This window comes from Dermacentor silvarum, chromosome 7 (assembly GCF_013339745.2).
Source record: "Dermacentor silvarum isolate Dsil-2018 chromosome 7, BIME_Dsil_1.4, whole genome shotgun sequence".
NCBI lineage: Eukaryota > Metazoa > Arthropoda > Arachnida > Ixodida > Ixodidae > Dermacentor > Dermacentor silvarum.
In genome coordinates, this window is record NC_051160.1 from 53,760,102 (window position 1) to 53,786,713 (window position 26,612).

At 43.0% G+C, this 26,612-nt stretch overlaps 3 protein-coding genes across 20 annotated transcripts in view; 2 read left to right on the forward strand and 1 right to left on the reverse strand.

Moving 5' to 3' along the window:
- The window catches only part of LOC119458861 (striatin-3-like), a 243,855-nt gene that overhangs the window by 107,618 nt on the left and 109,625 nt on the right, over positions 1-26,612 (forward strand). The window lies entirely within an intron of this gene.
- LOC119458038 (rRNA-processing protein FCF1 homolog) overlaps positions 1,894-26,612 on the reverse strand; it is a 151,436-nt gene continuing 126,717 nt past the window's right edge. Inside the window, exons 1-8 of one of the 2 annotated variants that reach the window (XM_037719835.2) lie at positions 12,671-12,784; positions 12,415-12,482; positions 10,700-10,771; positions 7,923-8,071; positions 7,059-7,131; positions 3,066-3,153; positions 2,400-2,494; positions 1,894-2,001 (exon numbers count right to left, since the gene is read on the reverse strand). In XM_037719835.2, the coding sequence (XP_037575763.1) occupies positions 1,953-2,001; positions 2,400-2,494; positions 3,066-3,153; positions 7,059-7,131; positions 7,923-8,071; positions 10,700-10,771; positions 12,415-12,482; positions 12,671-12,673 (597 nt within the window). In that variant the 5' untranslated portion in view covers positions 12,674-12,784 and the 3' untranslated portion in view covers positions 1,894-1,952. Of the gene's footprint in view, positions 2,002-2,399; positions 2,495-3,065; positions 3,154-7,058; positions 7,132-7,922; positions 8,072-10,699; positions 10,772-12,414; positions 12,483-12,670; positions 12,785-26,612 lie in introns of those variants that run through there. The other variant, XM_049670697.1, reaches the window with a different exon arrangement.
- The window catches only part of LOC119458037 (retinoblastoma-like protein 1), a 171,554-nt gene continuing 157,933 nt past the window's right edge, over positions 12,992-26,612 (forward strand). For all 5 annotated transcript variants that reach the window (XR_007467846.1, XR_007467848.1, XR_007467847.1 and 2 more), the window contains exons 1-4: positions 12,992-13,349; positions 17,793-17,874; positions 20,910-21,050; positions 24,730-24,812. Coding sequence is in view for 1 of the 5 variants with exons in the window: in XM_037719834.2 (XP_037575762.1) it covers positions 13,165-13,349; positions 17,793-17,874; positions 20,910-21,050; positions 24,730-24,812 (491 nt within the window). In the remaining 4 variants the exon portion in view is untranslated. The remainder of the gene's footprint in view (positions 13,350-17,792; positions 17,875-20,909; positions 21,051-24,729; positions 24,813-26,612) is intronic.

Genomic DNA, 26,612 nt, shown 5'->3' on the forward strand with positions numbered 1-26,612 from the left:
TTAGTTCGTCGCCTGTACGGAGAAACTATCATCATCAGCAATGGATTGAGCATCATCGTCTTCTTCCACAGCTGGCTCGTTTGGTGCTCATCATTCCAACGTAGAATTTCACTTCTCTTCTGTTGGCATAATGGGGAGGCCGCGTTTACGGGGATAGATCCATTAATTGTCTTATCTGACGGACAGATTTAATTTTGAAGCAATTTCATTTTGAAGAATCGCAAGCGGCAATGGCGGACTTCGGGCATAGCGTCAGTGATGTCGTTTTCTCCGTCGCAGCCAAACGTGTATGTAACCTCATTAAGAAACACAAAGACGTAACCTATAATTGAGGAAGACTTCAATGTACTGTCGGGATTAACCCAGTGATAAAACATCGGGGCCGCACGTTTCAGCTTCGCTGGTTAACCATCTGTACGGAGTGATTGGGTGGGGATTTTTTTTCAGTTTTCACCGATCAAGACAAAACTGCCTTGGAGGGTAATGTTTGGCGTTTATCAGTATATACCGAAAGCATGGAACCCTAGTCATGAGTTTTTTCTGGCAGACGGTAATGATGGCATTTCTTTGTTTCAGCGTCAAAAAATATATTTTTGCTAGTTTTCATGATGCATTCACTTGTACAGCAAACAAAATTTTTGACAGAGGCTAATATATGTCTACACTATCTGAAGCTAGGCTTCTTACGTGGTCTAAAGATTCACTGCAGTTAACCTTTTATGGAGCAAAGATTGTGAATAACAAAAATGTTAAGACTGTGGTTCATTTTATTGAGGTTCAAAAGTATTTACACTAGGGGTGTTTTGGTAGCGAAATTTTCAAATCAAATTGAACATAAACATTTGAGAAAAATTGCCTTCAAATATCGAATAGAATATTTCATATTTCTAGAAGTATAAAGTTTACGTGGAGTCTGTTGGACAAGAAAGAAAAAAGCCTTACTTATGTAGGCTATTTGATAAATCTAATGCTGTTAACTTCATCTGAGGTCAACTAAGAAGCTTGTAAATGAGACAAAACAAGTCTATTAAATATCTTGGGGAGGAATAAAAAAACAACTGAAAGGTAATGAAGCTTAGGACGATAAAGTTGAGCTGTTTGGTAGAGATTCATGTTAGAAAGAAGTTAAGCATGCAGACATGTACACAAGAGAGAAACGGACAACACAGGCATCTATGTGGTCCCTCTTCTTGTGTCTGTATGCCTAACTCTTTTCTAACGTGAAAGATATTGATTATACTATATGACTCAGGAGTGATATTGCCAGTAATGAAACAACACAACTGCACATCATCAAAAACTTGTGCACCGTGTTTGTTGACGAAGCTGTGCAATATTATAGTAACTACAGCACCGCACATCATTTCAAAGAAATCCAAACATGGTGAGATTTTCCAAATAATAAAACTGTTTTACCTAAACTGAGACCACAAACTTATAGAGTACGTAAAATAGCAGGGATAGCAAGGCATGCTTATGTAATGAATTTAATGACTCCATGCAGTAGTGATCTCCATGCGTTCGCTTGTGAAGTGGTGAATGTGCGCAACAACCGTGGCTTTCCCGCAGTAGTACACTCGGAAATGCCCATTTGCATTGGTCCTTCTCCGTATGAACTGCAACTACCCCTTATTTATATAGTATTCAAACAAAAACAAATATTCAAGAACTTTGAATCGTGGATTGTTGAATCAAATATTCATACGCCCTTTACCTTCCAGAGAGAAGTTCAACCAAAAAATGACTCGTAGGGAAGTGTTTTGCTATGCACCTAACTGTACCAGCGGTGCATAATAGTTATCTTGCCTCTTCATGTACTGTTTGTGTGGGCGCACTGAATTTGGGGCACTGTGTTCTGACCACCCCATTGCAGAATAAAATAAGAACTGCACGCTGTCTTAGATTGTGTTTTTATTAATACAAGTCTGAAAACAAAGGTCTTCTTAGCCACTTCAAACCTTTGGAGCACCATATGCATCTGGCATTCTTTCAATGGAAAACCTGGAAAAAAGGGGAAAAAAACACATTACAGTTGTTAGAGCAAGGCCGAGGACAGCAGCTGGACTGGTATAACGTAATGATTAAGTTTACTCAATTCTATTGCCTTATGATCCGCTGCTCAGGACAAGCTGATCCTGGTAATAATGTAGGTAGAGCGCCACTGGTGCTACTGACAAAGTGTCAAAAGGATTAGAACCGGAATGTAACTAACATTATATCAGCCATGGTTGTTTTGGGAACAGGTCACTCAATTTGTACAGCTGACTGAACAAACATTGTGTTATATTTGTCCCACGAGTCCAGCGAGGTGTTTCCTAGAAATAACTAGGCACACCAGACACACAAAAAGGATTTGCATTACATTTGTGTGAATGCTATGATAAGCACACCATACTCACCGCCTCTGGTAGATGTACATGATGGGCACACCGGGCACCTTGCGTATCCGTCGTTTCAGGTCTTTGTCGCACGTAGCCACGATGTAGCACTTGTGCTGTTGGAGGAGAAACCGTGCCACTGATACCACTACAAATGTAACTGCATTCACAAAGAGGGCGGCGACATAAAGAAACCCACAAATTCGATTACCTAAGCTTCATCAAGGTCTTTGGCACAAGTGTGCCCGGACTTATTTTCTGCAGCCCGTGCGCACACTTGACATGTAGCACACACGGATTGAGACATGTATGGTTGGGATCAGATGAACCATAGGCGCCACGAGACGGCCTATCCATGCAGCCCAAATTGGACAGCTTCATCGAGGTGTCCGCTTGTTGAACTACATGATTTGCAATATAGCTACGAAATGTGCATTTAGACAGAAAGAAAATCAAGTTTTTTTTTTTTCACAGCAATTACCATCATTAACGTTTGTCCTCGATTCTGGACAAGCTCCCGATGCAATGAGGGAAAACAATTTCACTGGGATTCCAAGTATGTGTTACGGTGGTAGGACTCAATTCTGGAAAAATGGACATGCGCGTTTTATAGAAAAAAGCTAAAATGAGTCTCCTTAATTGTACCGTGGCTGCTGAGGAGGGGATTAAAAAAAAAAGAAAACACACCTGTGTGATTCTCTCCACGAGGCAGTCATCAGCGTATGTACCCCGGTGAAGGCAAGGAAGTCGCACAAATCTCGGGTCCTTGGCTATTCTGTAAGGACGAGAATAAGATAGGTCCTGGCAGACAACTCCGCTATGACAGATCTGGAGCAATCTTTATGCGAGTGTTCCCGTCGAGGTGGCAGCAGAGATGAAGAATTCCATGCAACCAAGGTCTCTCACGGTGAGCTTCACTTGTCCCTGTCCTGCATGAGCTGACTCTGTCCTACGCCTGCCAATTTCCTAATGAGATCACAAGACTTAATTCTCTGCAGTTATCATTGACGGCAGCACTGTGCCACGTAATGCAGCAAGAAATTTCCGTGGGAAATGGCTGTCGTAGAAAATGATGAAGTTTAATAGATGCGGCTAGCCAGTGTAAGCAAACATTGTCCTATCGTGCTGTCCTATTTCTCAAGCAGCTGCCTCAAGTCGTGGCCTGCCAACAGCATGCATCCAATGTATGCAAAAAAAAAAGCATGGCTATAAAGCACCCTAGTGCTAGCACCGACCTGCAGTTCTGCTCTGAAGAGTTCAAACTGCAGCAATACATTGTGCAGCCAGCAACATGGCAAATGCTCTTACTAATAGCAAAGCAGTTAATGTCTGTATAAACTGCACACAGGTAAAAGGTATTTCTTCAGTACAGTCAACTTCCATTCATTCGACTCCAGTTCGCCATGCGCAGAACATATGCCCGATTAGCATTTTTTCACACTATGTTCCATAGCAACACGTCATTTTCCCGCTCACACATTTCTCCAGCGCATCACATATCGTCTAGATTAGACCACGCATACAAAGTCAAACCAATTTTCGCTCATACTGAAAAATACCGGAACTCACCTCTAGCACTATCAATAGATCAATGAAATTCATTGCCATCTAGCATTGCCACTATCAATGATCCTCAATCTTTTCTGTCGGTGCTGCAATCCTTTCTTGAACATCAAGGCATTTAACAATAGTTTTCTTTCTGTATATAGTAAGAGTTGGCATTTTCATTAGAAACTGACACAAATCCACCTGATGCTCGCATTGTTTCTTAAGTGCTGCCATGATCGTACCTGAAAAGCATTTCTTTTTTACACTGAACTGACATTGTTTTTATATTTTATACTTTTACATTGTATTTTTTTAGGATACAATGTGCACTTGTCCTTTGTCTGTGTTAGTATTACACCTTGTTGCTTTTAGTTTCTGTTCACCATGCTATATTTGGACTTGCATTCTTGTGTCTACTGAATTGCCATTTTCACCTGCAGTGCGCCTACTTTGTTATTCCCGTTTCAACACCCCCCCTCCCCCCCTATGTGATGCCCTTCTGGGCCTTTAGGGTATCCAAATAAATAAATTAATAAAAAATTGAATCCCGACCAAAGGTCCCAGCTGGCACCCGTGCATTTCTATGGGCCGAACTCGTTATTTCGAACCTAAAATTAGCCTTCATGGGATAATCTGAACTTGGCCAGTCAGCACGCATGCGTCTGACCCATATAGGGAGCATGCAACAAGACAGTGGCACAGCCCTGGCGGCGAGCTATGGAGATTACGTGCTAGCTAGAGCAGACGAGGGCAAACGACAGCAGCACGTGCACTGTAACCAAAGATCTCTTTGAAAGTTCTTGCAAAAAATATTTAAATGATCGCCGCAGCTACTTCTGCCCTAGAGTTACAAAACCTAGATTCTTATCGCTACAGTGACTCAAAAATGACTGAAAGTGAGATTGTTGGCACTGGTCTTTATATTAGGTGAGAGCCATCTTTGCAGTGTCCAATTGCTTGCAACTCAATCTTTTATTGAAATGATTTGGGATGGGTCTAAATGTAGTGATTTCGTGTAGACTAATTAAGTGCATTTATGTTTTAACACTGAGCTAAAATACTCGTGCAAAAAAATAATTGTATTTTATTATACATTTTTCTGCACCCATGTGCTAAGGATAGAAACATATACAGCTGCAGTGTTCAGATTAAGGCCGGGAAGGTTCATTGCTTTAAGAACTGTCCTGAAGACTTTTGAGAAATGCTAGAACACAAAGGTGGCAAACAAATAAGCTTCGAATTTGTACTCTCCTCTTATTTTACATTATCTTCTGCAGCAGTCGTAGAGAACCCGCTGCGGTGGCTCAGTTAGCTAAAGTGTTGCGCTGCTGTCGTGGGATCGAATCCCGGCTGCGGCGGCCGCATTTCGATGGAGGCGAAATGCAAAAACGCCCGTGTGCTTATGTTGTAGTGCATGTTAAAGAACCCCAGGTGGTCAAAATTAATCCGGAGCCCTCCACTACGGTGTGCCTCATAAGAAGAACTAGTGTTGGCATGTAAAACCCCAGAAAGAAGAAAAAGAGGAAAAGCAGTCGTAGAGGTTGGGTACCTCGAGTAGACAATATTACAGCGCCAAGTGTGATGGCAGATGAGTATTCGTTGCAAAAATTTGGAACCATAAATAATGCGCAGGTACAGTGGAATCTCAGTGATACAATCACTCCTGATACGAATTTTTCAAGATTCCCTACCTAAGTCCATTAGCTTACAACGTGCTAAACTTCTAATGCTGCGAACCACTCCTTGCACCGCACCAGATGATACGAACAATTGAGCCACTGGGGGCTATCAAGGAGGCCCTGACGTGCCACGGCAGTGCCAGCACACAACGCAACGCCTCACTGGCCGTTGGTGGCGCTGATGCAGCATTCCGCCGCACCCTCTGCAAGTGTTGCACAGGTCTCTATGGTGACCCCAATAGCGACACTCCGAGTGGCAGAGTCTGTCTCGGTGGAGCTTAGGTGTCAGTGAATGCATTGTACATGCATCTTATCCCATCTCATTCTCAAGCAATAACCATAGCCCACTATGTCCGATTACGGTATTTAACCTATTTTGACGGCCATTTTTTTAACCTTTTTTTAAAAAGAAAACTGTGCCGAAAATTGCCAGAGTGGTGCAATCGGATACGAAACCAAAACTACCTTAGCCGCATTTGTATGCTTTACCGCACAACACTGATGTATTGCGGTGAAGCTGACTAAACCGGCCATCATTGTGCAACACATAATAGACCCTTGCCCATTTTTCTTTCTAGAAAATCAGGTGCGTGTCAGATTTCTACTTTGTTTAGTAGCTTTCATGTCATTTCTAAGTTAGTTTCCTCCTTTGGACACATACAAAGTGGACACACGTTTGGTTTGGGGGTATGTTAGAATCGGGCACATACTGCCAAATGAATCAGCAGTGTGTTTTGGCGATTTTTTCTGCATGTTGTTTAATTTGACCCGCTGGACAATTCGATCAATGTTGTCGGCCCCGCCAGGGTCGAATTAACGGAAGTCGACTGTAATTGGATTTCTTGGATTTCTCTTGTTTTGCAGAGTACTCCTTTATGCGCCCAGATATTAAAATCTAAAAAAAAAGCAATTTAATTCTTTAGGTTAGAATGAACGATGCACACAATTCTGTACGATGCGCAACCTTTGCCACACATCTAAGTAGCCCTATCCACATTCCTGCTAGTAGCACTGTTAAGGCAAAGACATGCGTTTTGAAAGATTGGATGGTGCGGGATACGGACGGCCGCAGGAATGATTTCACAAGCCCGCATGTTGACACCTTGGCTGGTACAATATAGCGATGCCTTTCACTAAATTCTATTCCTTTATCATCATCCATCGCCCGTGACTGGCCAACTGTGGTGATAACGTACGGTATACTCAGTGCAGCTTGAACCACTGACGAATTGCAAGAAGGAAAAGAATTAGAATGGAATCGTTACATTATTCCGGTCTTTGATTATGATTCTAGCCTAAGCCGCCATCTTGTTTAGATCAAATGAGATGCGTGTGGAGAAGCGCACTTGCAGGCTTTGCATATCTGTACAGGATGAAACCCCAGCCTGCACGACAGTACAGCCTGAACACAAACGCTTGCGCATTTCCTGATGGACACCACCTGCACACGTACCTGAGAGCAACCCTGTACTTGCTGCCCAGCTTCTCAAGTTCACCAATGACACAGTCAGTCACGTATGGGATGCCTGTTAGGATGGACAACGTTTGGGCAACAGTTAGCTACAGTGCACTGTCCTTTCTAAATGTTATTATTTGCAAGCGACATTAAATGGACACTAAAGAGGAAGTTTGTTTAGACTGACAACTGACCAAGTATCCTTTCAAAACTTTGTCATCATTAATTTCATGGTAAGGGGTTAATTACTAGTATAAAAGAAAATTAAACTAAATAAACTTTCACTAAAAAAAATTAAAAAAATTGTGGCAGTCTGTTAGCACTGGTACCTCCGTATGATGTTATTAATTTCAATTTTCGTGTACTCGGATTGTTGTGGTGCAGTGCACGTTCTCAAAACTTGCCAAGTTTAGTCCTAGCTCGTTTAGAATACAATGTAGTCAATCATTACCGATAAAAAGATTAACTAGGCCGCCGCAGACGCCGTCAAAATCCACGACATCACGGCAAGCTGATGCATGAACTTCAAGGCAGCGTCACCGCTGTTCATTTTTTTTTTCATCTTTTCCAGCGTGTCAATCCTTCCCCGATTGTAAAAGCATCTTTTTTTATATATGTATTGTATTATTGTGTTATTTTTGCACGTATTAGTTTTTGTATTAATTTATTAATACAGTTCAACTTATTTTACTTTTTAGTGTCTCTTCGAAACAGTTACAAGGACTGACTGGTTATTCGTCCCTTTTAACTATGCCAGCAAAAAGTTTTATATACTGCTTTAGCAGATTTTACAGAACATCGAGCAGATTTTAAGGTTGTTACGACATACAATTCTGTGCTGCAGGTTAGTCGCGAACTTACACTTGGCATACAGGCAGTCCATCATTGACTGGATGACGTCCAGCTTGTTTTTGATGGCAAAGTTGATGAAGTTTGTGTCGATCAGGATCCGGAACGGAGGTCCCAGCTGTGTGTTGTACTTGAAGAACAGCGCCGAGGAGTAGTGTGGCCTTCAGATTCAAGAAACAAGGAACCGTATCAGGCACGCAGTACATCTATGCAAGCAGCCCAATTATTTCGCCATGAATATCGAACAGCGCAGTGCAGGACAATGACAGAAAAGGACTCGCACAGCACCGTGTGTGTCCTGTGTCCTAGTCTTGCGTTTCGCTGTTCAAAATTCAGGACGATCAACCAACAAGCCCAAATTCTGACAATATTTCATTCTACTGTGGTTGCAGAAAATTTTTTACCTTTGACACTTTGTTGACTCAATTCCGTTTGTTTGCCTGCAGCTGTCAGCAGCAATACGTGTACAACAGATGCAGAGCTCAATGCATTATACCCTCACGTAAGTTATACGGATTATGCCACAGGAAATATTTCATGATCGAGCTCAGATAGCACCTACACAGTGTCTGCATGATGTCTCACTATACGCAAAGCCAACCTGTACTTAATTTGATACAACTCCAATGGTAACTAAAAATTCACTGCAAGCTGCTTCAATGACTCTCCAATCAGATGTGATACTATGAACACTGCTTTGTGGTCAATGAGAAACTATGTATGAAATGCTTTAACTTTGAACAGCAGGTAATACTAGTTACAGAGGTACAACTGCGCTAATGCGCAGAACTGCACTACACTCGACAGAATATTGCAGTCTTTTGTTGAGGTGCTGACGATGACAAACCTCTGTCTGACCCTCCAGGTCTTCCGCAGTCTGCGCAAAAGCTTGTTGTATGCTGCTCAGTACATTTGACGTCTTCCTATTCAACAACAGACCCTTTTCACAATTGTAAAGCTAGTCTTGTGAGGCAGTTTGTCCAACTAATGGTGGCATAGTCATTTTTGCACAGAACGTGTACAAGCACGGTTTGCTTGTATTGGGACCTGGAAAATGTAGACGTGGCACTTATCATGAAACCATGCACAAGGGACAAGCCCCAGCACACATAGTTAAAACTTCGTTTTCATTTGAATGATGACCGATGTCGCCATTAGTTGGGCAATTGTGGAGTGCAGAGAAGTGAACTTGTGAATTATGAAAAAAAGGTCTATAATTACGCAACTTTTCTTTAAATCAACTATATTCAGAAGTCCAAAGATACCAATGCTTGTTAAATATCCTTGATTTAATGCAAACTAACTTCTCAGATGTTGTAGAAGCAAATTTATGGAAATCGAAAGCATCAACACATTCTGAAATCCCTGTCTGCATCAAAATGTATTTTTTGGCCCCGTGGCTGACTAATGGGCCGCTTTTTTAAAAAACGTTTTATTTCGTACAAAGTTGAACCCAATATTTATGCATTTCACACATGCTATTTTAGAGTTCCAAGCTTAGGAAAAAAAGAAAGGCCTTATTTGTCCAGAAAGGTGAGCCATTAATGTGCAGATTCTTTCATGAATGCAAGCTGCAAAGCCTTTCACATTGCCCAAAGCAAAGAAGGTGCAGAGTTATTAGTAAATTGCACAGAATTTTAATGAACAATATACATTTGGCATTTAGAAAGGGTGTAGTTTCATGTACTAAGTAAGCAGATTTCATCAACTACACAAATTCTGAAACTCTACTTCAAACTGTATGTATCAATCTGCATGGGCTGGTTGTCGGACACACCGCCAGTCAACAACAGAAACTTCAATGCCTTGTCCACACCACCATACTAAGGAGGGCTATAAATTGAAAATAAAGGTTTCAAGGGGAAACACTGTTTACACGGTTTTGCTTATTGCGCACTTGTATATCTACTTCTTTATTTATTGTTGTGGCATCTCGGAAACTGGCACTTCGTGGCTAGCTTTTTCATCCTCGTGTAATGCTACAATCCCATACCCACCAACCTGTGAAGTTCAAAATTTACAAAACATTCCATGGGCACAACACTGGAAGAGGAAGATGGAAATAGCACAATTTGCTTTTTTGAAAGTTTGCCCTTAGCACACACCTCTTGCAGGATACATACACACTTTATCAACAATGATTTACTTTTAGATGCAGCACACAAGCTGCAATGAACTTGGCACAGCAAATATAATGACAATTAACACACTGTTTTCAGATCACAGTGACTTTTTCAGCCACTTTGGTGTAGCCAATTTCGCCTGCTTTAGGAACGGTTTGCTCGAAGTGTACCCCTCTGGTGCCCCTTCACAAACAGCAAGAAAACTTCCAAGGTTATGGTCAGACTCCATGCACTAACTTTTCCACAAACAAAACATATTTTTCCTGAAACTTGATGGAACATTCGTAAAATGGCAGAACTAGCGCAAATTTATAAACTTTACAGAAAACTGGGGAGAGTTGGGAGGTATGCATGCAATCAACAGACTCCCATGCTTTTTTTCCAATCCCTGCATCCTAAATATGTGGCCTATGGTGAGTAAAAAAAAAACTGGTATGATCAATGAGCGTTGCTGTGTAAAGAAGGAGTACACAAGTGAGAAATGTTAAACAATGGGCAAGTCATGCAGACAGCTCACACATTCAATGACACATCAAGAGGAACGACACACTTGACACACAAGGCAATGACACATCATTTGCTTTGTGCTTTAGCACCTTATGAATGATCCGGAGCGCTAGATTATATTAAATAGAAAAAAAAAGAAACGAAAAAAAAAAAGCTTACGCCTCTGAAACTTTGATGGCATGAGGGTCTTCCTTTTTCTTCTTTTTTGGTGGCAGACGATCCTTTGCTTTCCTGCAAGAGTAGTAGAAGCAAAACCAGCGACCAAACAGTGGTGAAACGATAAGAATTAAGCACGCCGTTGAAAAGTAATGCAACATTTCTTATCAGAAACTATGTTTAGCTGCACAAGGACAAAATTGAAAACTTCACACACAAGAGAAACAAGCAAGTGTAACAAGGGGCATGAAGGAACAAACATGAGCTGATACAATGCAACAGCTCCTTTTACTCCATTCTACTGCATTCATTACGCCCGCTAGACAAGCATAATTCAATGATTCCTTTAACTCAGGAACATAAAGAATTGGGGTAGTCTGTTATCCAAGACTACAGCGTCAAGGACAGCGCAGACGAGGACAAAGATGGGTGATGAAGAAGCGATTCTGTCTGTTACACTCATCTTCATCCTTATGTGGACTGTAGTCTAAGATCTTTCACTCGTTTCCATTTTATTGTATCCACCACATGTGACTGTCCCATTCTGGCAATAACTAAGCTGGGGTGATGGTCAGGCCAATGGTGATGCACAAAAATGAATATCAATCAATCAAAATTTTATTCATACGAATAAGAAAAAGGGGGTGACGCCGTGACGGGAAAAAGCTGCTTAACTGCAGCTCGACTAAGCCCGGTCTCCTGTGCTAAGATAGAATCACTGTGTTACTCTAGCCCTGACACTTTTCTGTGCCGACTTTACAAGCACAGTGGTACAGTCGGCACCAGTAGCAATTACCAGGCGGGCTTGCCTTCACCATGTGTGCACAGAAAATGTGCAAACAGTTTGGTGAGAAAGGTGGGCGGACGTATGGATGCTATGAACGACTCAGTTGGAACTGGAGAGTGACTGTGGCTTGTACACTCTATTCATTTAGAATTTTCTCTCCTTAATTTTTGTTCCCAGCCTTTATTAAAACTGCGCCGCTGGTTGCCGTTTCCGCCGCAGGGTAACAAAAGGGGGCACCTACCTGTGTAACGTAAAGGCATTTATTTTAAAGGGTGAGTCTATTCTCCCGCGGCATTTGTACCGGCGCACACCTCCTATTGGCGCTCGGAAGTCACATGACAAACTGCCGGGGGAAAAACGGCCTGAAGGTGCGCCCTAACCTAACATCACATAACCTAATATCACCTAATCTAACCTAACATAACATAACCTAACATAACACCCTAACCTTCCAAGAGCCAATAGGAGGTGAGTGCCGGCAGAAATTCGTTGCAGAAGTTCTCCCGGCTGCCAGGCGAATAGCCACTGCCTATTTTAAAGACGATGTCCAAAAGCTCGTCCCAAAAGGATCGATGACAGCTCTTGCTGCTCGCTTGGAGTATTCGCAACTTTCGGCACAGAATTGATTGTGAGCGCAATAAATAAGGCATTTAGAGGGCAGAACTGCAACCTAAGCTGCCCGGTTGATCCATGATCAACCGCTGATCGAGTGTTGTTTTTGCCTACTCGTCATTATTTGCTACAACGCGAACTCAATGTCACAAATCAGCCTTCTGCGATCTCAAACAGTTTTCAGTTACAGCGAATGCTGACGAGAGAGAGAGAGAGAGAGAGAGAGAGAGAGAGAGAGAGAGAGAGAGAGAGAGAGAGGGGCTTCTAAATGTGTAAGAATGACAGATGACGCGTGCCGTCACTGACAGTCGCTACTCACAGCCTTTGGTCTCGCAGGCTGATCATACGCTTCATTTTGGCAGCCTTCTGAGTCGCCTTCACCTTGGCCTGCGCACGAAAATAGTAGTATTAAACACACACGCCATCACAAACCTACGTTGCAAGAGCGACGGCCTCCACTCTTGGATTCTACTATCCCGTTGAGGATGGTTACAGATGAAAACGTCACTCTACCCCAGATTTACTGCTGTTGTAAGTATGAATTACTCAGACGGGAACACTTATGAACAACATACCATATTCTTGCTCTAGGCGATGAATTGAGAACACGACAGCTGCACACTATCAACTTTTTCTCACACGTGCAACAAAACACACGCCGCAAAAGCGAAAACAGAAGCACATTGTTGGTAGACTGTGCAGTGCGACTCGGACAACTCGCGCCAAAACAAGCCAAAACATTTTTTTTTCCACACATTTGTCATCAGCTCAAAAGTAATAACAGTCTTTGTATCAGCTTTTAATATTGCGTATGAAATCGTTACGCAGTAATTTGTTGAAAACATGACTAGAGCGAGCGTCTTTTAGGTACGGTTTGCTGAATTTGGAGTCTCGGAGGCTCGCCGGAATCGTTAGTTTCCGCGGCTGAAAGAAGTTGCGACGTGCATTGTCCGTCGGAGTGGGAAGCTTTAAAACCCGTTCGTCACTGCAAGCAGTTTGCCGAGACAACCGGTTCAAAACACAGGCCGCGGTTTGAATTGAGAGAGTTCCGTGGACCGACTGCAAAGCCATGGTGTTATTCCAGCAGCTGACGGAGGCGTCGCAGCTCCCGACGCCCGGTCGCAGCGACATGCACAACCGTGAGGCCGTCAACCGAAGCCCGATGTCGACGGCCACCCAATGCGCAAGCAAGCTGCAAGCGCTCTTGGCCGGCCGCAGAAATGCACCAAGCGATGAGCTGAGGGCTCTGTTAAGGTGTGCGATACTGTGCGTGCGTGCGCCTGTTTTTGACTGTGACGCAGTTAGCTTGCGAATGGGTGACGCTTGCGACATGGAAGGCTTTCGTTTCGAGGGAGAGGGCGTGGTCTGTTTAAACGATGCGGCGTATGCGCGACTCGTGCTGCTTATTACTTGGCGGTACCTATGTTTGTAATGAGCAAGACGTACAGCGGTGAGCACTGTTAGGGTGAACACGCGAGCGCGTGGCCGACGGCACTATCAGCGCCGCGTAACAGCCATCGTTGGGAACATTGCACATGCGCAGCATGTGCTTTGCGAAACACTCTTTCCACCGCGCGCATCACGTCATCGATACGCTTGTTCGTCGTCTGCTAGCCGCATTTTTTGTTCGCTGAGCTGATACCTTCTGCATTTCAAGGTCCATCTGGATTGAAGATTGGCGCGTGAAGGAAAAAAGTGAGTGTAAGAGGGATAATTATTAAACTTTTTATTCAAGAAAATTGCACTTTTGCAATTCAAGTTAAACAAGACCATGAGAACAAATATAAAAACATGAGCAAATCTAATAGCGAGTCATGTGACCACTTACAGCAACGACTGCAGCTATTCTGGACGGTAACGAGTCGTAAAGTGATCGAACATATTCCCGATCGGCTTTCAGCCTTTCCCACTCGTTGCTGACTTGCGCCCACAACTGGTCCGAAGTCGCGGAATAAAGGGGCTTCCTTGCCAAAGAAGCTTTCAGACGGCCCCACACGTTTTCTATCACATTCAGGTCCGCTCCTTTCGGAGGCCATTCCAGTAGCTGAATGTGCTGCTCCGCCTGGAACTCCTTGACAGCCCGCGCCGTGTGTATCGGTGACCGGTCCTGTTGGAACAGGTAATCACCGTCTGGGAATAAACTGCTCGCATATGGCAACAGCACATTGTTCAAAATGTTGCAGTATTGTTCCGACGATAAGTGTCCACGTATACGTTGCAGGGGCCCTAAACCATATCTTGAAACAGCACCCCACACGTTCACACTCGATCTCCCACTGGCAGAAACACCTTGCACGTTGTCCGGGTCGTTCCTGCGTGGCATTGTGACGTTAACTAAAACAATTGCTTTTCAAAGCAGGAAGTTTGCCTCACCGTGTGCCTGGTAGTCTCCAAACACGCAATCTTTGGTCTTGTCGCGTCGAAAACGTCGACTCATCCGAAAAGATGACGCGACCCCACTCTTCTGATGTCCATGCTTCGTGCAGCTCAGCGAACTGCCGTCGTGCGTCCTTGTTTGCCGCCGTTAGTAGTGGCTTCTGCGCTGCGACGCGACTGCGAAGGCCCGCAGTACGCAGGCGACGTCGAACAGTGGTGTCCGAAACGTCCAAATCCAAGTCCTCGCGTATTGCTGGGGCTGGCAAGAAAGGGTTACGAACAGCAGCTGCAACTATGAGGGCGTCTTCATCGTCTGTGGTAGCTTTAGGGTGGGGCGCGCGGGGTGCATCCTGAATGCGACCTTCATACTTGTAGGCTTGAATTATCCTGTTCACAGTCTTCAGGGGCCTATTAACTAAAGCGCCAATATACCGCTGGGAATAACCTTTCAGGGAAAGATCGACAATTGAGCGCCGTTCATCATCGGGAACCCTAGCCATAATACGATCTGGCGACAGAATGAACGGCTGCGAAAGATGTTTGGTTGTTTTATATACGGCGTTGCATGCACAACAACTTTGAAGGGAACGAATAGACACGCCCCCATAGATATAGAAGTTTTTTTTGTCTTGTTCTGTTCAAGCACAGATGTTTAAAGAAATCTTAAAATGCAGGATGCATGGACTTAGAAAACAAAAATGCGGCTAGCAGACGACGAACAAGTGCATTCATGACGTCATGCGCGCGGTGGAACAATTATTTCGCGGAAGGCGTGATGCGCATGCGCAATGTTTCCAGTGATGACCGTAACGGGGCGCTGACAGTGCCGTCGGCCACGCGCTCGCGTGTTCACCCTAACAGTGCTCACCGCTGTACTTGGTTATGAGTGAACACTTCCTTCTAAGGGTTTTCATGAGCATGAAAGAACATCAACCGGTGGCTTGCTGGGTGGGGAAGCGGCATTGTAGGCGAGGGCGGTTTGGAGCCGCGTTACCGTTGAAAAAAAATAAATAAAGAAAGTGTCTTGTATGGCATCATACTTCAAGGCGCTGTACGAAGTACTGGTATCGCAGGTAGACAGACTAGAGCTAGTGTGATTACTTAATAATAGCGTTATATATATGAAGAGGAGAGCTTTCCCCCTGCATTGCACCACTGGCATGAATTATGACTGGTTTGCACATGACGTAGCAGATGCCATAAGGCTGAGACTGTCTTGAAGTGCAACAAAAATACGAGACACATAGAAACGACAGGACAAGGTGCTTTCGTTGTGTCTCGTCTTTTCGCCGCACGTCAAAAAACCAACCATACCGCTTGCCCAGCTTGCTGCCATAATGCTGAATCATTGACAGCCGCCACTACACTGCTTAAAACAACTGGAGAATTCACATGCGGCTTATTAGCAGTTTCTTAGTGTATTGCCAGCATAAAGACGTTCATGCAAGGCACATCATGCCTTCCACTTGTGTACTTCTTCAATGGGATCGTCCTCCTGGCATTGGATTCAGCCTGTGCATCATGGGATGTTGTGCATTGATACATATAGTACAGCCGCTAGTACACTTGTGTGGAGCACAAGAGTGACGTGCTTGGGTGTGTGTGTGTGAGCTCCTTATACTGCAGGTACCACTGTTTCGAGGCTGCTTCGTTTCTATGCATGCGCTGCCGAATGAGCTGACCCCACAGGTTTGACTGTCACAGTGATACGTGATAGGGAAAATCGGGCGACCAGGCCCCGATTGTCCACCTTCGTGTGGCTGCCCAGTTGTTGCTAGGACTCCCTTCCTGTAGGACAGACTAACTGTTAAGGTTGAGCTTTGCGTAGCAGTGAAATGCAAGACATGCATCTAGCAGAGGCCAGCCCGCTTGGTCGCACATGTCCTGCGCCGACACGGTAGGTTATAGTAAAGAGCATTAGCGTGCACCATTTCAGGGCTTTAGACTGGGGGTTGTGCATAGCAAACACCTGGAATGTGGTGGTTAACTTTCCGAGACCTCGTGTACAGTGCTCAGCATTTGAACTGCGATACTTGGCCTGCATGGTGGCTGGCATAGTTTTTACGCCACCAGGGAGTGCTGGGGACACCGAGCTGGTACATTATGGTATGTGATGAAAGCGAGGCACCCTAGCTATCACCAAGTGCTTATCGGTTGCACAAAAAGCACCACCCACCATGCGGGCTGATTATCGCATTAGAATCACTGCGCACTGTACATTGTCAGGAAATTAATTTCATCCAATTCAAAATTAAATTTAAAGTGAAAGTGAATAATATTCTCCCCGGATTTGAAGCCAGATGGATGTGGAACCAAATTGGTGGCTTAATCATGTTCTTGGTAACAGCGCTCGAGGAAATTTGTACTAATTGGTGCTGTGGTCACTAATGATGAAAAGCATCCGTGAAGTATGTTTCTAATGCTGGTGGGATGAGCTGAAAATTCAGAATCATCGTCAACACACCATCATACTGCAGAGTGCTGCATCTTCACCTCTGTGTTTAAGTAAACAAAGTTAGTTCTACTGTGAAAAACTTTAGGAGGCGGTCGCTGCGTTCACGTACATGGCATTTAAGCAAAACATGGGGCTGTCACATTCGTAACATACCAGTAGGTTATAAGAATGAAACTACAAATGCAATTATGCCCCAGAACTGTTATCGGGGGTCAGGAAGTCGGGTGTCGGGGAGTATTTTGCCACTATAAGGAATGAGAATACAAATCCCAATATTCCCAACTGATTTTACATTCCTATGACTACATTGCATGTTGCTATGTGCTACTTAACAGTGTTTTTCTGAGTGTGAAAGAAGCCCATGAATATATGCAAAATTGCCGTGCGACTGGCTGCACAAGGCACTTTGCATGTATTTTCGGGTATCTTTCACGCTCGAAAATACACTTTTATGTAGCACGTATTGAGCAACCAAAAGCTGTATCGAGAGTTTTTCATGTTGCTCTACCATTTTCTCATTGACACTTCTCATCGAATTATAATAATTTATAAGTTGATTAATTAATTAGGACTAATTATTTGATCAGGCGGAATGGAAAAAATAATCTGAGCATCTGCAGGCGACGGCAAATAACATCACCTTGGTTCTGTCCAGCCTTGTAGCATTTTCATATTTTTTAAGTTTGGCCCAAGTTAAGTGAAACACTCTGTATTTAGCTAGTAACACTCGAGTCCAACTTTATGGACGCATTTTGCTTTTGAGCCTAAAGTATTGCTTACAGAGTTCTTGTGGGCAGTGTATACTTTCTTTGTACTTGCATAGCTTCGGCATGGTATTTACTGATGTATTGTTCAACTTTATGCAGAAAATTTAGTTGCACGCTCGAAGCAAGCATCTCGAGGACTGTAACCTCAATGAGCGGCACATTCTGCGCTGCTTACGTGCAGGTAAATCGATGGCTTCAACATTCTCTTGCATGCCAAGTTCACTGCACGAGCACCTGTGAGCAGAAATGGCATTATCGTTTTGCTGTGTTAGTGTAGTAAAAGTTGCACACAGTTTTGTGGTCTGCAGCAGAGCATACACACATTCTTAAAGAAAGAGTGAAGATAAGCTATTTGGAAAAACGTATGATGCATATTGTGTGTACCCAAGGGCATACACAAATGATATCTCTTAGTGCATGAGGGTATCATGTTATGTTTCTTGATTTTTCCAGCAGCTGTAGTATCTCTCTGCAGGGAGGGACAGTTGCAGCACTCGGTCTTTATAGTTCATCATGTTTTTTCTGTTTGTTTAATTACTTTGCAAACATCATCAGTGAAAAGTGTACTTCACAGACGAACTTGCAGGGTGACACATTCGTGTGACTGCGTTACCAGTGCACCTTCCACCGTGCATTCCACAGTGCATCACACTCACTTTGCGAGAAGAAAAAGGGAAACCAAGGGGCTCAACTTAAGTTAGTCACAACTGCATCAAGCCAACAGAGAATGAACACAGGGAAAGCGTAGGGAAAAGTAACTGTTCTTTTTAGTTGAAATATGGAAATAATAAGGAAAAAAGGTATACGAAAGTGGGCAAAAAGACAACACGCTGTGGTCGTCCTCCCGTACGCCATTCTTGGGTGTTTGTACTAGATGAAGCCCTGGGTGTGTTAGCAGAACACACTGTAACCTTGCCGGGAGCAGTGCTGGCTAACACTTCTCTGCTTTCTAGACAGGACTGAATGACTTTCCCTAACTGTACCTGATTGTTTGCCGATCCCCCATAGTGGGTATACACTATTTCTAGAGTGAAACCAAACCAAGCTTCAATACAAAGCACGCAGAGCGAGATATTTTTGTGACCACACTATTTGCATAGCTTTCATATGAAATGAAGGTCTATAGGTTTCCTTGTGGCCTTTGTTAGGTTAAACCTGATATCAAAGAAGTCATGCAACTTCTTTGACATGCTTATTACAGTCAAACTTGGTTACAGTGAAGTGGGATCCGACATGAAAATGCTTTCATTAGATTTGACATTTGCTGTAAGCATACACACCAATATCTGCAAACAAAATAAATGCGATTGGGTCTTTTCTGAAAGAAATGTGTATGCTATGCCTCCGATGAGCCAGCAAAGAGTTCCCTTTCTATATTGATGATCCGGTAGCGGCTTGCCATGCTGGTATTTGGCCATGTGATCAGCATTAAATCACACTGCTTTGCATTGCTAAATTAATCGTTTGCACCGTAAATAAACCACTATGCGATTGAGGAGATCGCACAGAATTGACCATATTGACTTGCCGGCTGCGAAGGAAGCCAAGCTAAGCAGTTTGTGAAAACGCGCATGCACATTCAGAATGTGCTGTTTTATGTTTCTCTTGCTGAGTGTATTTCACATTGTTTTGTTACCAGAATACATACTTTGAGCTACCAACTGAATGAATATTTGCTTTGCAGTAACTGATATTGTCTCTGATATTGAATTTTTGATTTTGCTACAGCAGTAGAATACTTACTGAAGTCAAGCATGGCCAATCATACTTTAAATTCACATTGTTGTATTCGATAATTCATTATATCCATTTTATGAGTTCAGACTGCACAGTGGAGCCCACATTTAATGGTCACATTTAAAACGCACTATAGAACAGCTTCTACACACCCGAAATGCTTTTCAAGGAATCTGTGTGAGAGCCGTCCACTTCTAACGACCAGGTGCCCTGCTCAGTTCTGCTTCAACGAATTGAATAAACCATGGCGTGATAGCATCCCAACAAGCCAGGGGAGGGAAGAAGACTGCTCGGTGCCTCCACAGTGCGAGCTTCGCAAAAGGGCCAATCAGTACATCGTCGTGCCTGACTTTTCTTTCTCGTATTTATTTATTTGCTTTAAGGCTAGGCGTTAGATTGATTTTCCTTCCAATGAATTGACTAAAACTTTAATTGGGACTAATTTTTTTTATTGCGATTAATCGGTTAAGCTCACATGATCAAAATCGGGCAAGTGCAGTCATTGACACCAAGAAATTGAGAATGGCTTCCAACTGCGTGTTTCTGTTGGCCAAATCTGTTAAAATATTTAGTTTTCCAATTCCTGTTTGTGTGCTCTAGTGCACCTGTTTTCTTAGCCAGAGAAATGGGAGATGACCAGAGGCATCTTACTTTCCTTCGGTGCATTGGATTGAGTTGGACATGCTTGAATGTACATTTGCACGATGTTTGTTCAAATAATGGTAAAGGCAACTGTTGATAAAAAATTAAAAAAATTACATTTTGGGATTTAGTGCACCAAAATCTTGATATAATCACGAGGCATGACATAGTGGGGGACTCCGGATTAATTTTGACTACCCGGGGTTCTTTAACATGCACCCAATGCAGGTACACTGGCGTTTTTGTATGCAACTGTCGATTCAAATAGCACATTTTTTTCTTCTTCTAAGTGTATTTATTGTAACAAATCACTGACTGACATTTTTTGCTTATGTATGTAAATCCACAAACCCATTAATTAATTGATTAAAAGGTACTGAATAATCGAGCTAAAATTTTAAATTGATGCCCAGCCCTAATTTACTTGCGTAGTCTTCTTACTTTGTGCATGCGCTGCTGCAGTCGGGACGTCACGCATGCAATTGCGGTTGTGCGCCCTCATTCAAGTATCTTGTATATGCAAAGGAATTGACCTAAGACGGTCCACAGCTTGTCAAACTTGAGAGTGCCGTTATTGGGTCAACATACCTCAATTACGAATTTCTGCCAGTTTGGCACAGTGCACATAATGTTTGGGAATACGGCGGCTCTTCCACGCCTTGCTCTGTTCTTTACTGGTAGTTTCGAATGAAAGTCCAGTTATAACGAAGTTCTGATGTGTTGTGAGTGCATTTCATGCAGTGAAGGTGTTCATTGTAACTGGGCTCAACTGCGCTAGCTTTGTGTCAAAGGCACCTCGGCCATGTTCCCTACAGCACCTGCACCCTTTCCTTCCAGAACTTGGTTGAGCAGCAAGGTAGAAGCATGGATGCTGACCTCGCTCGCAGACAGCTTCAGATGGGCGAGATGTTGTTCTACAAGGCTCTGGAAAGCGTGGTCGTTGAAATGAAGCAGCAAAAGCCAGACAGCGATCTCTCGGTTGGTGCATCCCTGTTTGTTGGCCTTAAGTAGCTCTATTGTTTTTGGGTTGTGAGGCCTCTGTGGGAAATCATGTAGGATGGTGGTTGCGCATTTTTTTAAACTCTTGCACTGCAGCTGGTCCTTGTCACTGAAGTCACACAGTCATTGACGGTAAAGTTTATATAAAACAACTGCAATGCACGTATAATAGAGACTAGAGTAAGATAGTGCGAATCTACAAGAGCTGAATTAACGTGCCTGATTATCCGTTTTTTTCATTTCGTACCTGTTCAGTGGAATATTGCTACTGTGGGCATTTTGCATGCTATGGAACACATCTTACGAAGCATTAAACTTGTTCATCGTAGTATTGTCATTCATGAGCGTGTGCATTTGTCAATGGTGTTTGATTTTGTAGTCATGTGAGGCTTCATATTTGCTTTTGATGGTTGTTTTGGCCATTAGGGATGTTGATGCAACCAGCCTCACTCTATAACCAATACAGCTGTGTTTGTTCTTCCTGTTTTTCTCTAGCCATATGACAAAGACACATATTTGTCAATATAGTATTCTTTTTACGGGCATTTAGTGCCTCACGCTTACATCTATTGTATGATTAGTTGCTTTCATGACATGACCACTGTTCATGTAACCAATGCAACCTACCTGTAGTAATGCCTTCAGGCAATACGTAGGTACAGACAAACTTCATAGTTGCCTACCTTGCCATGTTGGCAGTTATTTAAGATGTTGGACATGCATTCATCTACATTTTCACCAATTTCATGTGACGTGCACATACAAAGTCGGCTTCCATTAATTCGACCCTGATGGGATCGATGAAATTGGTCGAATGCAGAACATCAAAACACACTGCTGATTCATTCAGCAGTATTTGCCCGATTTTAACACGCCCCTGAATCAAACGCGCCCGATTTCTACATTTCCAAAGTAGAAAACTAACGTAGAGATAACATTAAAGTTTGTAAACAAAGTAAAAACCTAACGCGCACCTGATTTTTTAGCAAGAATGGGCAAGGGTCAAATATGTCTTGCAATGGCGGTTGGTTTCCTAAAGTTTTCTAAAGCCTGCTTCGCCGCAATACAGTCGTTTTATGCTGTAAAGCATACAAAATTCCCAAAGGCTGTTTTTAGTTCAATTGTCTTGGGAAAAAAAAAAAAAGTCGTGTTAGAATCGGGTAAATACCATTATCAGACATTGTGAACTACCATTATTGCTTGAAAATGTTCCTTGGGTAGGCCAGAAATAACTGTTTTTGATGGGAGATTTGACATGTGCGCATTGCATTTACTGTCCTCAACGCTCTGCCAAGACATGCTGCCATTAAAGGGGTTGCTATTGGGGTCACCATAGGGGTCAGATGCACGCATGCTGACTGGTCAAGTTTGAATTATCCAGCAAAGGCCAATTTTAGGATTGAAATAATTAAAGTTTGGGCCTATGCATGGGTGCTGGCCGGAACCTTTGGTCGGTTGGAATCAAATTAACCGAAAAAATCAAAATTAACTGTAGTCAAATTAACAGAAGTCTACTGTACAGTGTGATTGCACTTTCAAAAAAGCTTCACAATTCTTACCCATCTCGTTGTGTTAATAGCTTTTCGAGGTGATAGACATGCATCTGGCTGCATATGATGCTGTATATGATGTGCACTACAATTTATTCCATTGAGCATTGTGAGGCCAAGTAATTCTGTTTAAGCCTTGTGCTGGTTCACTCTCAATTTTAATTTTACCTCAAATGTACACACAACAAAGCTTTAAGAAAAAAGGGAAAAGTAATGCTCCCTAATGAGGCTTGTACTTACAAATGTGCTATCACGGACAAATGAGATGGAAACTATTAAGGTATAAAGTACAATACCACTTATGAATATTAGCAAGAGAGTGTAATTTGGTACCACTACTATTCTATCGCCACCAGTGGCGGCACAAGCTTTGAACTGTGCATACAAGCTGCAATCATGTGACGTCATGCAATAGACACGAAAACCAAAACGAAATAATGCCTTCTAGTTAGTTAGCCCCAATTTGGTTGCGTTTCATTTGTCCATGACAGTACATTGAGGACGAACTTAGGCAGGCAACAACAAACATGGCAAACATAGTGAACAGAGTACATGTGTACACACAATATCGGAAAGTATGAATTTAGCACACTGCCATCACTTTGTAGTAACACAAAGGATGGCATAATGTAACGGCATAGTATCGATGATGAGAACGTTCATCATCAGCATAACAGAATGGACGAATGGACAAAAAGCAAGATCAGTTTCAAGCTTTTGACCTCCGTCGTATAAAAGGATGCCACAGTATTTCACCAAATTTTAGTTTACTTTTAGAGCGCAGCTCTTAGGCGCCCGTTTCTGCGGTGAGCGTCGGCGTAACTGAGCGAACGAGCACAGCGAAAGATGAAAGCAAACATGAAGCGCAGCGGGGGATGGAAATATGCAAGGAGAAAAGTCGAGAGGAGGGTGCAGCAGAACTATGAGGTGGAAAGCGGAGGAGGCTATGGCGAAAGGGTAGAAGAAAAGTGTAGTGCGGCGGCGATGGCGCCAGAGTAGCGCACGTCGGCGGCGACTGCTGTAATCGCGTCCACGCGTCACCCCCACGCTGCCTGTCGCGATTTCCAGATTGGCGAGGCAGTCGCACCACACTTCACTCCGTTTGCAACGTACCGCATGGGACAGATTGTCCTGCGCCAGCCAATATATCGCGCAGTGAAAACACGTATAGAGCTGCGCTCAAATTTCGCATTAGCGAGTATTGTAATCGTTGGTGAATTTTTACCCGCCGTGGTTGCTCAGTGGCTGTGGTGTTGGGCTGCTGAGCACGAGGTCGCGGGATCGAATCCCGGCCACGGTGGCCGCATTTCGATGGGGGCGAAATGCGAAAACACCCGTGTACTTAGATTTAGGTGCACGTTAAAGAACCCCAGGTGGTCCAAATTTCCGGAGTCCCCCACTACGGTGTGCCTCATAATCAGATCGTGGTTTTGGCACGTAAAACCCCATTATTTCATTTTTGTTGGTGAATTTTTTTATGGAGTGGACAGCCCCATTTAATTAATGATATACAGTGGAATCTCAGTAAACGGAAATCACTTAAATGGTACTGCCACTTAAATGGAACACCATCCTCATGGTTGGTTGGTCTTGTGTACATGCAATGCTAAAAGCTTTGTCTCCTGATAAACGGAACCAATTTCCCTGGTCTCTTGAGGTTCCATTTAAAGAGAGTGCACCTTAATGACTGATAGTTAAAGCGGTGACTGTTAACCCCTTAACTGCCATGACAAATTAAAAAAAATGTTTTTAAAAGTGCAGAAGTTTTTTAGACCTACATATATTTTGTAGCATTTTTTGTAAAACGTATACCAGGAATGCCTATTGCATTTTTACTAGTCTTGTTAAAAAAGAATAGCAAAAGTCATTGTGCATTTGTCAAAATTACCATAAGCTGCACATATACACATGTGCATAAATTATGGAAAGTTCATAACGAGTTAACTCGTTGTCGGCAGTTAAGTGGTTAAAGGACTGTTAGCTTTCTACAGTTTTTGTGACATGTATGTGGACATCAAGTACATCAAGGACCTTCAAGGACATTTTCACGTGTGTCACTAGATAAAAATAAATAAAATGACCTGTATCTTATCTTTCTTGCATTGAAGGTTTACCTCAGCAACAGTGCTTTCCAGAGGTCACTGTTTGCGTGCTGCCTGGAGATTGTGATGTTCTGCTACAACTCGCAACGGTAATTGTTTCCTTTTGTTTTTTTTGTCTCCTTGCAGAACAGTAGTGACACGGTTGATATTTTTGATGATGCTGTTGATGGTTAGAATTTCAGTATGAGGGAAGTGTTTGTGAATTGATGAATGGCATTTGCTTTGGCATACCTGGGTTTATGTACTTAAAAAAAGTGGTCCTGTAAATTAGAGACGTTATTTATTTTTTTGACAAACAGTTTTTCTTAAAAACATCAGAAATTGTATAATAGTCACTTATGAATGTTTAGTGAGTTGAAACTTACTAACTTACATTTTAGATAATAACTTTAGTACACATGTTCCAATTTCAGAACTGAAGCTGGTGCATGTGTATGTCGTAGAAATCCTTAGACTGCTACTACTTTTGAAATATTCCTCCCTGAAATCTGTCACGGGATATTATACCGGTCTTTCACATAGTTGAAAGAGCTGTTTGCAAGGCTGGTTGGTTTATGTGAAAGGAGCGCATAACAGTGCAAAATGAGACGCAGTAGACTTCCATTGATTCAACTCGAGTTAATTCGATTTTTCGGTTAATTCGATCCCGACTAAAGGTCCCGTCGGCGCCGATACATTTCTATAGGCCTAAACTTCCGTTATTTCGATCCTAAATTGGCTTCGCCGGATAATTCGAGCTTGACTGGTCAGTTTCGCCGCAATTCAGCCGTGTTATGCGGTGAAGCATACCAAGAATGGAAAGGGACCACTGTCACGGGACATAGTGCACATTCCTTAAATATACGGGCATGCATGCGCTGTCTCCGGTCACAGTAAGAGCAGCTAGACGCCTATTAAGCATACTGGCAGTCATTAAGAGCTCTTTCTGACATTGCTGTGGAGATTTGAGCCCTCATTTTGCCCGCCAAGTGTGACTCGTATATAAGACCGGCCTAGTATGCGTTCCTTAATTATGCGCACGTGCTGTGCACCGAGAAGTGGTGAGAAACCATGTGTGCTTTGGGAAAGCTAGCGAAAAGGAAGGTGGTACGATGAATACACTCCGAAAGTCTAGGGGATGTTTAAAGTCAACAAAAGAGCAGTGTTCTATCTAAAACTCTGAAGGCCTGCCAGTAAACTAATTAGGCGTCTCGGTGCTCGTATTGTGACCGGAGGCAATGCATGTGCGTGTGCAAATTGAGGAACACCAGCTATGTCACATAACAGTGGCACCTTTCACTGCTTGGTATTCTTCACTGCATAACATGGCTCTACTGCGGCGAAGCAAACTTTGAAGGCAAATACTGTCAAGTGAATCAATGGCATTTCGGCGTCTTTTTCTTTCTTTTGTTTAATTTGACTCGCCAGATAATTCGCTCAGTTCTGTCTTGCCCTACTGTGTATGAGGAAGCCTTTATGAAGAAATAGTAAATGCAGTACAGTTTGCTGCCAGCTTGTCAATGAATATGTGTAAACTTGATCTTTAATGGACTATCAGACTATGCATTCTGACTACCCCTTCTCAGAATGAATTGCCATGCTTAGAACCACACAAAACTGGTTAACAGGGGCAAATAAGCAAACAAAATTAAATGCAAAAATGAAACTTATAAATGAGTAAACAACTAAAAGCAACTCACGACTATTGCAGGCTAAATATAACATGCACTGCAAGGCCGTAGCAATGGCAGGGTTAGGTGACGACTCTTGACATTACGGTATGTACATAACAACCTAGCTTGTCTGTCTTTTCAGTGATCTTTTCGATTGCCTCACCTGCAATTTGCTTCTATTTAGTTACAAAGAACTACAGTAATGTCATATAAATGCAGCAACAAGTACAGTTGCAA